This window comes from Typopeltis vanoorti, chromosome 3, assembly GCF_054136105.1.
Source record: "Typopeltis vanoorti isolate ZY-2024b chromosome 3, IOZ_Tvanoo_1.0, whole genome shotgun sequence".
Taxonomy (NCBI): domain Eukaryota; kingdom Metazoa; phylum Arthropoda; class Arachnida; order Uropygi; family Thelyphonidae; genus Typopeltis; species Typopeltis vanoorti.
The window spans coordinates 95693419-95708567 of NC_143551.1; the positions used below are offsets into that span (position 1 = coordinate 95693419).

General features: G+C 34.7%; 1 protein-coding gene across 1 annotated transcript in view; it reads right to left on the reverse strand.

Moving 5' to 3' along the window:
• Positions 1-1584: 1584 nt before the first annotated feature.
• ND-B17.2 (NADH dehydrogenase (ubiquinone) B17.2 subunit) overlaps positions 1585-15149 on the reverse strand; it is a 33042-nt gene continuing 19477 nt past the window's right edge. Inside the window, exon 4 of the mRNA XM_090415820.1 lies at positions 1585-1907. Coding sequence (XP_090271946.1) covers positions 1736-1907 — 172 coding nt within the window. The 3' untranslated portion in view covers positions 1585-1735. The remainder of the gene's footprint in view (positions 1908-15149) is intronic.

Genomic DNA, 15149 nt, shown 5'->3' on the forward strand with positions numbered 1-15149 from the left:
ATGGCTTTTTTCTAATCCAAGCAGTGATATATATTCCTGATTTCATTTTGCATTCTCTTGAACATTTTTTCTCCCGCTATTCTGTCAATTCCTGTTTCATTTAGCAATCTTTTAAAGTAATTAATAGTATTTGGATTATGAGGACAGATTCCAAATATGTGGATTACAGGCTGATTAACAGGAGAAAAGGAGGAGTGATATGATAGAGGTCTATAAACTTCTGAATGGATGTTACATCATCTAGAAATTTTTTGTTATATGAAAGGTGAGGAGAGAACACAGGAGCATCCATGGAAATTAAGTTTGTTCACAAGTCGAGAAAAGGGGTAAATGCTAGGTTTTTTACTCTCACAGAGCAGTGAGTGAGTTTGCCTTTAAGGGTAATGAGTGCATCTAGTATGAATGAATTTAAGAGAAGGTATGACAGCTGGTTTGGGTGATTTATAGCCTCTCCCTTGATGAGTCCTTGACTCCCTGTAGGTCTCAGGTAATAATAATACCATTCAGGATATCTTTATGTTCAGTTTTCATGTCACCTTTATCATCTCTGATTACTTTTACAGTACTCTTTATGTTAATAGCATATGTCAATATGATATTGACCAGAACATTTTCCCACCTTCCTGTTATTTATCTTTTAAGTTCTGTAAAGTCTTTCCATGATTTTTGTTTAGCTACTTTTACACATTGCTTCATTTTCTTATATTTTTCTCTATATTCTATCAGAGTATGTGCCGACTAACTAGAAACTTTCAATATTCTTTCTTCTTTTACATGACCACCTCTTTAAACTTCATGAATCCAGCATGGAGTTCTGATTTTTCTATCCTTGCAAATAACTTCACAATGTTTTCCTGGATGAATCAGCTGATGTTTTCTTCAGTCTGCCACTATATCTCTGCTGTTTGATTCGGCCAAGGAAGAATATGGTAAAGTTGTCAGCAATGATAGAAAAATCTGTAGTTCATTGTGGACTCTGAGGGTAAAAGAGACAGTCAGGAAATACTATAAAAGAATCCATTCCCTTTTCACATTTGATCCTATAGTTTTCTGAAAATGATACATTTTCTTGCACCATCTTTTATACTAGCCAGTAGCTTTTTTTTTTTTTTTCTTCTAAAACCACTAGTCCTGGACTAAATGAGAAAGCTTTTTTTTTTTTTTGGGGGGGGGGGGGGGATTGTGAAGTATCTCTGCCAGATGAAGTATCAGTACAAAGGAAATTTTTGACCTCAATTCTTAATCTAGCAGAAATACTTCGCAACTCTCCCCCCCCCCCCCAAAAAAAAGCTTTCTCATTTAGTTCAGGACTATTAGAATTAAAAATGTAGCTCTGCATTATGCTTTCTTTTTTGAGGATTTATTATTTGCTGAGCACCAACTCACCATTTCGTGTGTGTGCATGTACATCCATGTTAATTTCAGATTTCAATTCCAATGGAAGTGTCCAAATAAATGGATATGCATACATCACCTCATGTCACTTAGAAACTTTTAATTCTTTTTTTTTTCCCATCCCTCAAAATTGTAGCTTAAAGTATGATGAATAAGCAAAAAAATTGATTAATAGAATAACACAAGGAACATATTTTAACTATACATTTTATTCTTTAATTAAATAAGCTTCCTATTAAGTATATATGAAATATTTTTGTTTCCTAAATTCTCATAATCTATATAACGGAACCAAGAATGTAAACACGGCTATGATACAGAACAATTATTTTGATTTTAATTATTTTTTTTGTGGAGGCTGCCATGAATGAATTTTTGGGCATGTTGTACTATAAGGCATATATGCTTTTTCGGTGCCTGAGAAGTTCTCAGTGTGATCAGCAATCCATTTATACTGAACAGGAGGAACTTTGGTTGGAGGATCATCTGTCATATAATGTAGCCAACGATGCCTGAAAAACAAAGATTTAAAAGTAAGGAAAATAATAATAATATAGTCAACTCTTTCTATCTATGGAAAATTAACCAAGGATTAGCATGTTATAATCAATTTCCTAAGGTTCTGTTATAATAATTGCTATAGTGAGAGTTCACTGTAATTATCAATTTAAAAGGGATTTATACAGTTATAATTAAAATATTTTAGCATTATTTAGAATATGTTATTTATTACATATTTATTAGACATACAGGATAATTTAAGATAGCATAAAGTATTACAATATCAACTCCTGCTAATTTTATAATGCATAGCAACAACATAACATGAAATCTGTGTTAAGCATTTAAAGAAGTATATGTTAAAGATCACATTCAAGAACATGAAATGGGCAATTCTAATAACAGTGAAGAAAACAAGCACATCAAGATTTGAAGAAAACTTATCAAGAAAGTAAAAAGATGGTGGGGATATCAACCTGTTGAAAGAATTTCATTTCTATCTCTTAAAATCATTGTTATTCTACCATTAGTAAAATTTTATACTGTAGAAAGTAAAGAAATGATTAGTGAAGCCCTCAAAAAAAAAAAAAAAAAAAAGCAGAACTGAGTCAAGAAGCTGGAGACAATCAATATGGTCATTAATTATTTTATAAAACAACATTAAATCAGATGGTTTTGTAGGAGTGTAGGAAGTTTTTTCATTTGGTTATAAAGTAAATTATACTTAACAAGAAATTTTATTATTTTTTAATCCTTTATCCAAAGTGTAAGCAAACAAGGTTTACAGATTAAGTATCTTCCCAAATATATTACTTGTATATAAAAGCTGATGACTTCACATCAATTCCCTTAGTATCCCATAACACAAAGCACACTTCCTTTTGAATATGCATAATGCTATGCATTATATGGGATCACTACTTAGACCAGTTTCAACTTTTAATGAGGTCTCAGCAATGGGAGCTAGAACTGTGTTCTATATTGCAATGGCAAGTCCAATGCCGGGGGGGGGGGAGAACAGCCATATTTGTCTAGCTCAATACAGAACACAATGAAATTGTAAAATCTCACCAACATAGAAATCACAGGTGGTAGGGATCCAGACTGTAAATGTGAGTCCCCTGAAAATAACTCTGCAAACAAACAGTTACTGGAAGCAGACTCAACTGAAATTCTAGAAACAAACCAAACAGTGCTAGTAGCAGCAGAAGACCTGAATAGCTGAACTTGAAATGGTAGAACTCTTCAACAACTTTGCTGCTGCCAGGAACACCATCATTATAGGACATCTATAATGGTGCATAGTGTGAAAGGACTTCCTGATGTCCTTGGCATAGTAATACTACAAAATATCATGCATCAATACCACAAAGTATGATGAATGACCTCAGCTCTGATAACAACCCAATTTTACTTCAACTGGACTCACAACATGAAAATATCATACACTGGATGCCAACTATTAATTGGACAAAAGTTACAACTCATTTTGAGTTGTAGTTACACTGCACTTTGCCATTGGAGGTTATCAGGTCAAACTTGGCACTGCAACTGCAGATGTGCCATGTACAAATTCTGACCGACTTCCAGATGAGATTAAAAACTTGATCCATGAAAACAACAGAGCTAGGTACCAATACCACAGAATGTTGGCCTAAGAACACTTTGAGAAGTGCTCAACAGGGCTATGAAGGAAGTTCAGTATGTGCTTAAAAACAATCGAAATCAACTGTGGGAGAATATTTTGCCAAACAAATAATTCATGTCTGTTCAAAAGCAAACAGGGCAGCTATACATGTTACTGAACCATTGCGGATGGCTAAGCACAGAACTTAAACTGCTCCTATACAAGATGCTGATCAGGCTAGTCCTGATTAGCATCTTATTCATAAACAAATATTTGTGATGTTTATGAATACTGTTCAATATCCTATGGTTCATAAGAAACATATAGCTTCATCAAGAAGCCGATATTCCTGAAATCAAATTTCCTATCGAAAAGGCTGCAAAATTATTTGCATATTCTACCATCTATTCAAACAAATTAATCTGCCAAGCAGTAGACTCAGCAAGCATGATCCAGCAAAGCACAAATGTTCCAAAACCATACTGAGCAGGTAAACTTTTTTTAAAAACCTACTGCCAGAAGCTCAAAATGGAAAAGCCAAAGGCAGTAATATCCCAAGTCCATTCTAGTAGTAGACTAAAACAAACAAATATCTCAGGACAAATGTCCCAAAAACGATACTGAACAAGTATTTTTTAATTTTATTTTTTAACTTACTACTAGTCAATAGCCCACAAGGGGTAAGGCTTCTGCTTAATAATAGTCCTTAATCCATCAATTTTGTTGATCCGACAAAGGAATAACGACGACAGGTTCTTCAATCAATTCATTGTGCCAGAGCAGTTAACCTTTATATATATATATATATATATATATATATATATATATATATATATATATATATATATTCATTTTAATATAAACTGACTAAAAATCTGAGAATTATAACAAATTGAGATTTATTTGAAAACGCAACATGTTTTGTCGAGATTGACTTCATCAGGCGTTAAGAACATAGAAAGCTATTAAAAGACACTGAAAAAACATTGAGACACTCTGAAGCTATACAATTATAAAGCTATAATATTTGACTGTAAATTACAGTTATTATGAACATGAGCTATAGTCCGTGTTAAAGTTCTATTGTTGTACACTTGTGCGTGTGTGGAATCACGCGATCTCCAGTATCTGATAGTAGAGCTGAAAGAGTCAGGCAAATTATAGCTGAGATTATTGTTCATATGAAGAGGGTCCAAGGTGATTTCTTTTGACTTGACAATGCAGCGTTCTACCTCATCGTGGCAAATGTGTAGGTTTGAAGTTGTTGTCCAATTTACTTCATGTTGGCAGCTTTCATTGTTTGTGTTTATTGAAAACAGGACATGACCTGATAGGGCAGTAGCGTCTGGTTCTCTTGTAAGCAATGTCTCTCTGGTGTTCCTCGAGACGTAGGAGAATAGATTTCTCCATTTGGCCATAGTAAGGTTTTCCGCACTCACATGTGACTTTGTATACACCTGAGAATTGTAAAAGGTTGCGAGATTGTTTGTAGTTGCTGAAACTTGTTCTTATTTTTGGAAGAGTTGAGAAGCACGTTTGTATGTTAAATTTCTTTAAGATTCTACTCAGTTTTTTGGATAGCGTGCTGATATATGGCAAGGAGATATAACCTTTGGAGTCGTCCTATGTCTCTATGTTGCTACGTTGACAGTGGGATAGTTGTTTGTTGATACTTTTTAAAGAGTAGCCATTGCTTTTAAAGGTCCATTTAAGATGTTATAATTCTTTTTTTAATTCTTCTTCATCTGACAGTACAGATCTTGCATGATTCGCAAGAGTTGATATAATACCCAACTTTTGCGCTGGATGGTGATGTGAGGACGCATACAAATATCTGTCCGTGTGTGTTGGCTTTCTAAATATAGAGACTTTTATTGATTCAGGTGTCTTTGTGAGTTTGACATCAAGGAAACAGAGGGAACTATTTTCTTCAATCTCCATGGTCAATTGTATATCCATTTTTCGAAGTAATTATTCCATACTTCAAGGATATCTTTTTCTCCCGTTTTCATGTCACCTTTATCATCTCTAACTCCTTTTACAGCACTCTTCCCTCCATTCCTAAGCTTCTTCAACAACCTGCATAATATTTTGCCACCTTCTTGATATTTATTTTCTATCTTCTTGCCAAAGTCCTCCCATGACTTTTCTTTAGCTAGTTTTACATAGTGTTTAGCTTTCTTACATTTGTTTCTGTATTCTCTAACAGCACAAGCTGACTTATTTGCCAGGAACTTTTGACTTTTGATATGCTTTCTTCTTTTCCTTCACTGCCTCTTTAACTTCCTGTGTCCACTATGGAGTTCTAATTTTTCTATCTTTGCAGACAACTTCACCACAATGCCTCTCTAGCTGAATCAATCAGGGTTTTCTTCAGAGGTTCTTTTCCTTTGTGTATTACTTACTTACTCATATCTATGGCTTACATCTTGATTAAAAGGTTTCCAACTAACATATAGATGTATGTACATTCAGAGGCATATGGGATAAGTGGCTAAAAGGTAGTATCATTATCATTAAAAAAAACACACACACACACACACACACAGTAGAATCCACTTATTGTGATCGCAGGTAATACTATTGTTATCAAAATCCTCAAATGTTTAGCCTTTTGCATCTTAGAATTAAGAACTTAAAGGGTTAATCAAGAGAAAATTTGACAAAGAATATTTTGTCGAAATCTGACTTGTGTTAATTTTCTTTTAATCTTATTCTTCCATAAATCTTATATCTTCCAGGTAAATGCAGGTGGGTATGAATATAGTTGAAGTGTGATTTTCAAGCTTATTTTTGTGCTCTCCTTCAGTAAATGATTTCACTAAGTGCACATTAAAACAGCCCTTAGCATTATGGCAGAAGCAGGTAAAAAATATAAAGATTTATCTTTAAGAAAAGCAAAGAATTTTGGAGTGCTATGATAAGTTGCCTAAAATGAGTCAGCGTAGTGCAGCTGTATATTTAAAAATTTCGCAACCACCCTTGCCACCCTTGTGTAAGATCTTAAAAAACAGATCAAACATTGAAATTTCAACTCTTACTAATGAGAACATGGATTGGAAGAGAGCCCAATCTGGTAAGGACGCTTAAGTTGAATCAGCATTAAAAATTTGGTTTAGTAATGTTCGTGAAAAGCATGCTTCGATTAATGGGCCTTTGAAGAGACTATCCCAAAGTGATCACAATAAGCGGCGTCTACTGCATATATATATATATATATATATATATATATATATATATATATATATATATATATATATATATATATATATATATCTCAACCCACATATCAATCACCAGTACTGTGAAAACTGTGTAAGAAAGACTCTTTCAAAACACAGACGGAGATAGAATGAAGGAGAAGTTAATTCAGTATGTTTTGAAGCTGGATAGTGAACATTGTTGAGCAGTTGTAAAGTGTAAATGGGTTTGAGGAGAAAGTGCAGGCAATGGCAGCGGCCAATTCCATGGAACAGGATGCTGTTCGACTGAATTACCTGTAGAAGAGACATAAGGCAGAAAAAGATCTTTGAGAAAGTGACTGGAGTGAATTTGTGAGAGATGGTCACCAGTTCAATCACATTCTTCAGGATATCATCAAGCTTTTTTTTAGAGGTTTTTGGTATACTACACCATATGTGAGAACAATATTCTAAAGGAGAGCAGATTTGGGATTTATACAATGTTAGGAATTGTACACAGGTGAAAAGTAACGTCTTGAGCAGAAAAGGGAAGTTTTTGGATGAAGAAGAGGCTAGGAAAGGCTAAGGATGTCAGTGTCTGAGAAGAGACATCTAATAATCCTGGTATTATCCAAGGTAAGAGCGGTCATTCATGTATGAAATAAGACAGGATATTATGTTTTGGTGTCATAACATACAAAAAAAAAAAAAATCAGCTAACGCCTTTTTTATTCCCGTATACGGGGAGTAGGCGAGGCCATTTAGCCCTATCTAACTTTTGGAGACTGAATGGGCAGTTCAATCTCCACTGGTACCAATCAGAGATAAATGGCCCAAGGTTATCACTAATTAAGCGGTATACAGTGAAGAGAGACAGCTCAAATGTGCCGCCATCTCGTGGTCCCTAACACAACATATTTAATGTCTGAAATAATGTGGTTTCTACGGTTGATTTTCTTGAGTTTACGGGACAAAAAACCCAAGTTTCCTGGAGGAAAAACCCGCTTGCCCGTGCCAGAGATCGACTAACTCGGGAACCAGTCGAAAAAAGGCTTAGAAAAATTTCCTCTAGTCGCCAACTAGACTCGAAACCAAGTCTTCCTTCGTGCGGCCAAGCGCCGTGGTGTGCAAACGTCACATCCACTGAGCTACACAGGCTCCTAACATTTAGTGTCATAATATAATGACACTAAATTGATCCAGCGATCAATGTCCTCACCCCACTGAGATATAGCAAGGAGATCGATGTTTAAGGTAATATATATCGCTCATATATCGTAAGCCACAATCAGTGGCTTAGGATATATAAGCAATACAAGGTTTCTCAAATGAAAAAGAGGAATGAACAGTACCATCATGCAAAACTATAGCCAGGATTTGATGTTAGTGAAAAAGCTTTTTCAATTGCAATTTTCAATTGCTTTTTCAAATGCAAAATATATCCCACACGTTCTTTTGAAATGCCTATTGTCTCAGCAATTTCAGGCACTTTGACTCGCCAGTCATCCAATACCATATCGTGCACTTGATCAATGATTTTTGGTGTCGTTACACCTTTTTGGACATCCTTCATATGGATCATCTTCAAGGTTGGCACAGCTGAGTTTCAACTCGGCAGCCCATTTCTTAATTGTCGAAAATGAAGGAGAAGAGTGCCCATAAACTTAGAATGAATTTCTTTTGGCATTAAACCTTCTTTTATAAAGAATTTTATAACTGCACGAGATTCAATTTTATCCATTTCAAGGGATATAGACAACACTTTGGCTTCTGACAGCTGTATAAAAAAAACTACTCGATAGAATGACTTGCAATTTCACATCAATGCTTATGACAGATGTACCAACTTAGAAAAAAAAAAAATTCTTCCTGATAATGTTGCCATTTATGGTTGAAGCCAAGAACATTTCAAACCACCGATGTCAGATGAGTATTAATTCTGGAGCACAATTTTTAAGCACAAATGTGAAACCATCAGGATCAGAAGATCTATTGGCATCCAAGATACTCAAGATCTTTTCTGATGTCTTTCTGAAGATATAGCAGAGGAGGCATGCAGTGACCAGTTATGGATAAAGGGGAGAATGTTCTGCTTTGTTTATCAATGTAGGGAAAAAAGAGAGAGAAAAAAAAGATGCTAAGAGGTCAGCTTTGTCTTTGAGTGATCTCCTGGCACTACCGTTTCCCTTCAACTTCTAATGGATATTTACTATAATACCATTTTAAGGCAAGAGTAGCAATATGAATAGGCCAAAGCTGTACCCATTTGCCAAATGGAGATATGATTTCAATCAAAGTCAGCTATGATATGTTGCACTTCTTAGAGAAATAAAGTCATATGAGAAAGAAGAAACTGGAGAGTATCTCCATACCTATAATAACTAGTCATTAATGCTTTCAGTTGCTGAGATCTAAAGGCTGGAAACAAAAAACTTCAACCAAGGAAATAACATCATGAAAATATCACTTCCTTGAGTCATGAAGTTCATCCCATGGGAGGGGAATATAAAATTTAGGTTGATCTGAATTCCCTCAAGAACAAATAACATCCACAGTACATATAGAATGATTGTAAGGAAAACGTCAAATGCATTTTGAGAATAGTCAAGAATGTCTAGCAGGCATGTGAATAGTGTGAAACAACTGCTGAACACAAATATCTTGGCCTGCCAGATAAGTATGGATGGAAGAGAACAACTAGCTGGCATTGTGATCATTAAAATGTCTAAGATTTATCTTATATATTTAAGATAATACCATCCACGAGAGGGTACACACAGATAGCATATTAGTAACGTCGGAGGACTAAGGTTTCAATCATCTGAAATGTTACTAAAGCAATCAGAGAATTCTTTAAACCATTTATGTCACAAGTAAGGAAGATGTTGGTCTCACACCAGGCAATTAAACTCATTTGCTGCAAAGGATATATTTGAAACCATGGATGGCACAGTAGGAGTTGGACCTACAGCTTGCTGGTTGGAAAGTGAAAATTCTATCTGCTCAACCAATCAGATAAGCAACAAAGATATTAATAGCAACACTTTGCTATTAATAAAGCTGAAGTGGGAAAAAAAAATCAGAATTTGAAGAAAAATTCAATATGTTCAGAATAACTGATAGCATTAATGCAACAGTAACAAGAAATGAAGTTGACAGAGTGTAAATTATCCTGATTTAGATCAGCAGTGTAACCACTGTTGATGGTAACTTAAGAATGTATCATTCAGAATTATAATTCACTGAAGTAGAATTTAAGCCATGAGGCAAATGCATGGCTTTGCATTTATTTATACGTCAGACAACCGAGTTTGATTCTAAAGCCAATTTCTCTGATTAGTGGGGTAAACCCAATTAACTTATTCATCATCAATTTCTTGGTATGTATGCTCAAGGGGTGTTCAGGCTACTATAACAGCACTAAATGATAAGAGATTAATAATAATGTAAACCTAATCAATAATTTTCCTCCAAATTAGTCAATTACTTGTCAGTTACTGCAATATTGTTATAGTTAACATTTCATACTTCTAAGACACTTCTGACTGAATTAATCCAGCTAGACCATGGTCTTCCTCTGAGTCTTTTTCCTGCCATCTTGGCATCAAACACCTGTTTTGCTAACCTTTCTCAGTAATTCTATTTAAGTGGCCATACCACCTTAGATGACCTCTGATAACACATTCTTGAATGCTAATGTCAAGTTCCTTTCTAATATCTTCATTTTTAATACAATTCTGCCATTGATGCCATCAATTCACTCCCCTAATTTTTCTCAGAACCCTCATATCTGTGGTCTATAGTCTTTGATCAAGTGCATTATTTCTAATCCAACTCTCAGATCCATAACTTAAAACTGGTTTGAACACTGTCTTGTATACTGCGGATTTGGTGTTTTGGCTGATTCTATTCTTATTCCACATAAATTTATTCAACTGGCTCCCCACCATACCAGCTTTGTTTATTCTGTTGTCTATTTCCATATTTAATTTGCCATCTTTGTTAAAAACTGTGCCTAAATAGATGAAATATTTTAATTCTTCTTCTATAGGTTCTATATTGAGAATGCAGCTGACATTTTCTATGTTACTGCCTATTTTCATAGTTTTGGTCTTTTTGTTTCTGATTTTCATGCCAAACTTGTTACAGCTTTTATGCAATTTAGTTAAATAATCTTAGCGACTTGCACTGGATGTATTTAGGAATAAGTATAATATCATCTGCATAAAACAAAGAACTAAGCTGGGTATTTCTGATTTTAATATCAGGTTAAATGTCACTTTCTTTCATAATTTCTTTCAATCCATACAAATGAATAAAAGGGAAGATAATGTGCATCCTTGGCTTACTCCTGATTTTACATCATTAGCCATCTTCATGTATTTCCTTCAATTCGAACTGCTTACTTACAACTTAAGATTTCTGTATCTTTACATCTTATTTATTATTATTATTATTATCTGAAACCTCCAGGGAGTCAAGGACTCATCGAGTGAGGCTATAAATCACCTAAACCAGGTACCGTACCATCCCTTAAATTCATTCACACTAGATGCACTCACTACCCCTAAGAGCAAATTATTTCACTCATTACTCTCTGGAAGAAAAACCTAGCTCTTATCCCTTTCTTGACTGCAAATAAATTTAACTTCCATGGATGCCCCCATGTTCTCTCCCCACCTTCCATATAACAAAAAATTTCATCAGTCGATATAACACCCATTCAAAAGTTTATAGACCTCTATCATATCACCCTAACCTGCCTATTTTAGCATCATCAACAAACAATTGCATATCTGATGTTAGATCCTTCCTGATGTCATTAATGTATAGATTAAACAATAATGGCCCAAGGACTGAACCCTGAGGTACACCACTGGTCACCTCAAATCTGACGGATTCACACCCACTGTATACCAGTTTTTGATATCTGTCTGTCAACCATTCCCTGATCCAAGTCAAGAGTTTATATTCCAATCCCATATTCTCCAGTTTATGCAACAGCCTTTCGTGTGGTATCCTATCAAATGCCTTAGAAAAATCCAACATTATCATGGTGTATCCATTCACTTTATCCAACTCAACCGTAACATTGTTATAAAATATGAGAAATTGCTAAAACATGACCTTCCTTTAGTAAAGCCATGCTGTTCCTTGCAGAGTATGTTTGTTTACCCATTTCTGTATTTTAGAGAAGTTCTTACCAACTTCTCTAAAATCTTCACTACCACACCTACCAGAGATATTGATAGGTAGGTAGTTAGACACATCAGTTTTTGCACCACCCTTGTACAATGGAGCTATCATACATTCCTGAACTGAGACTCAAGTTATACAAACATGTGAAAGGCAAAGGCAATATAGCTGAACAGTATTCCTTTAGCAAACAGGCTGACATTCCATCTGTCCCTATTGACAAATTCTTATCCAGGTTATGCAACAGCTCTTCAACCTTATTTTCATGAGCCTCTAACTCTCCATCCAACGTAGCACTGTGCACCATGTTATATACACCTGGTTGATATATCTTAGCAAAGTGAGCATTCATTAACTGAACAATCTTATTAGCTTCTGACACTCGAGTACCATCTGCATTCAATAAAGTTATTCTTCCACATTTATTCTTTCTTTTATTTGAAGCATAATGATAAAATTCTTTTGGATTACCTTTAGCTTGCATGGCCAATTTCTTTTCTTACACCGATTTAGCTTTCCTCACAATACTCGTTACTTTTCTGGCCTGAGCTTTATCAGCATCAATTATTTTCATAACTCCTCTCACTCTTATTCTCACAATATTCTTTCCACATCATCATCGTCTTCTTGTGGATTTCTTGCTTAATAAGATTGGACATCCATTTCACTCCTAACCTATTAATTCTTCAAACACTAGGGATACACTCAGATTTCACCTCATTTAAGCACTTTTTCAAAGATTCCCATTCATTACTGACATTTTTCCCTATTCAGTAATTGATACCATGGGACCAAAGATAGTATTCTCCTAAGTTGATCTTAATTTCCAGCTTTGCAGTTCAGCGTGTAACCTGTTTTAATCAGAGCATCAATACAATTAGATACTTTCCAGGAAAGTACAGAATGATCACTGTCACCAATTGGTGGTAAAATAGCCATATTCTTGACAGAGACCCCTTCTGATATGAGCAAATCCAACACTCTTTGCCCTTGAGTTCCTTCTTTCACATGCTGCTTGAGAAAGTTGTCTCGCAACAATTTAATAAATTCCTCTTCTATCTTATCATGAGATTTCTCTTCTACTCAATCAATGTTTGGAAAATTAAAGTCGCCCATAATGATCATTCATTTGGTACCCATAAGCTAAATTGGCGATGCATTTCTTCGTCCACTGCAACTGAGCCACCAAATCTGCAGCAACACCCAACCATATATTTCATTCTGTTAACCTCCACATCACACCAGATAGACTCAAATTCACTGCTACATGGGACATTGTTACCATCACCATTTTCCTATGTTTCTACCCTAACTGGACTTAAGTCATCTGATATCATTAGTAGCACTCCTCCTCCTCTCTTCTGTCATTCCTAAAAATAGTATACTGATTACACTTGATCCCAGTTACCATATGATTCTGATAGCCAGGTTTCACTAATGCCAACAATCTTAGGCCACATCATATTCAATAAAGCAACAAACTCAACCGCTTTGTTTCTGCTACTAGCATTTGTGTATAGGCATAATAAATTACCACCTAGCCTATTGTTATAATTAGATATGCAATCTATTTGGTCTTGTTCTAGAAGTTTCTCTTTTCCCTCCTCAGTTAGACATTATTATACTTAAAACGTCCGAACCTAAACATATTTTTCCATCCCTTCGACATATACATAACCATGTTTGAAGACATTCATGTCTTTATCATGTTAGTATACCATAGCTGAACTTTCACACACATTTTTCCCATTCCTTCCTTAATGATCTAGTTTCCCTAACTCTCTGCATTAGGTCTCATACCAAGAAGTAATTTCTCCAGGCTTCTGATGCCAAATGAATTCAAGTGCAGGTCATTCTTCTCATGCAAGTCTTTTCTGCTATCAAACACACTCCACACATCTAAAAACTCACATCCATACCTTCTACACAGCCTGCATGTAAAATCATTTGCTATCATCACCCTCCTTCTTAACTCAGTACTGTCATATCTGGGTAGTAATCCAACAATTTTTACTCTCTCACATTTCTTTCTCACTTCTTCCAACAGATCTTTCATATCTTCTCTCATACTATATTTGTCACTACTTAAATTATTTGTACCTACCAGAACTGCCATCTCTTTTACTTTTCAATTACATTTATCATATTTTTAATTTTCGATCGCGGGGAAACCAGAAGTGGTGACTCCCTCTGCAAGCGCAAATTTTAAAATTGAGTCACCATACCATATGACACCTCTTTTTTCTTAGATTTTAGCTTACTTACCTTGTTGTTGTTATTAATATTTTGACTACCAAGTTCAGTACTTTCCTGCCTGTTCTTGTTCTGATCTTGTCTAAGTTTAGTCAAACATTTTTCCATCTTTTCCAATTCCCTGGCAGATTTTCGAATAATTTCTTTTAATTGAGATATGTCTAATGTCAACTTACCCTCAGATAAATTATCATCATCACTGCAGCAGTACTTTTGTTCATCAAAACAAATGCTCTCCTCAATAGCAACAACTTGAACTTCAGACACTGCCTTGTTGCAACAAGTTTTTGGCACCATTTTTAAGATTAGTAAAAACTAATAATATTCCTGCAATTATATTATAAAATGCTATAGCACAATAATTACACTAAAAAACTACAATAATATACTAAAAATACACAATTAAATCTAAGAAAACACTTAATAAATCAACAAAATTCACAAATCTTTCAGGAGCTTTGTATCAGCATGTCTTTTCACCTGATAGCCTCGATACCCATTAATCTAATATTAGCTATGCTTAAGCATTTTTGATATTAATCATGTCAAATTTCTTTTTAATACTTTCATTTTTAATATGGTGATGCCAGTGATGTAATTTATTTGTTGTCTTCCCCTCCCTACAATTTTATTTGACAAGAAATTATATTCTTGTTTTAAATCATTTACCTAACTGTAAACAAAAAGTTTGTGCATGTATCATAGTATCACAACTAATCTATTTATACATAGAACTTGTTGACTTCATATCAACTGTCTAAGTATCCTATAATCATGTAGAAAGGCTTATGTGTTCATCATACGTGTTGATTAATTTTGACGGTATATATATTAGAACACAGACTGATAAGTAAACTTATTACTGACATTTCAATGGTATTCTAACCAGCATCTACTTAGAACAATTGTAGCTACAATATAAAGACTGAAGTCCTAATTAGGCACCCTCTATGTCAAAAAAAAAAAAAAAAAAAAGAGAGAGAGAGAAAGCAGGT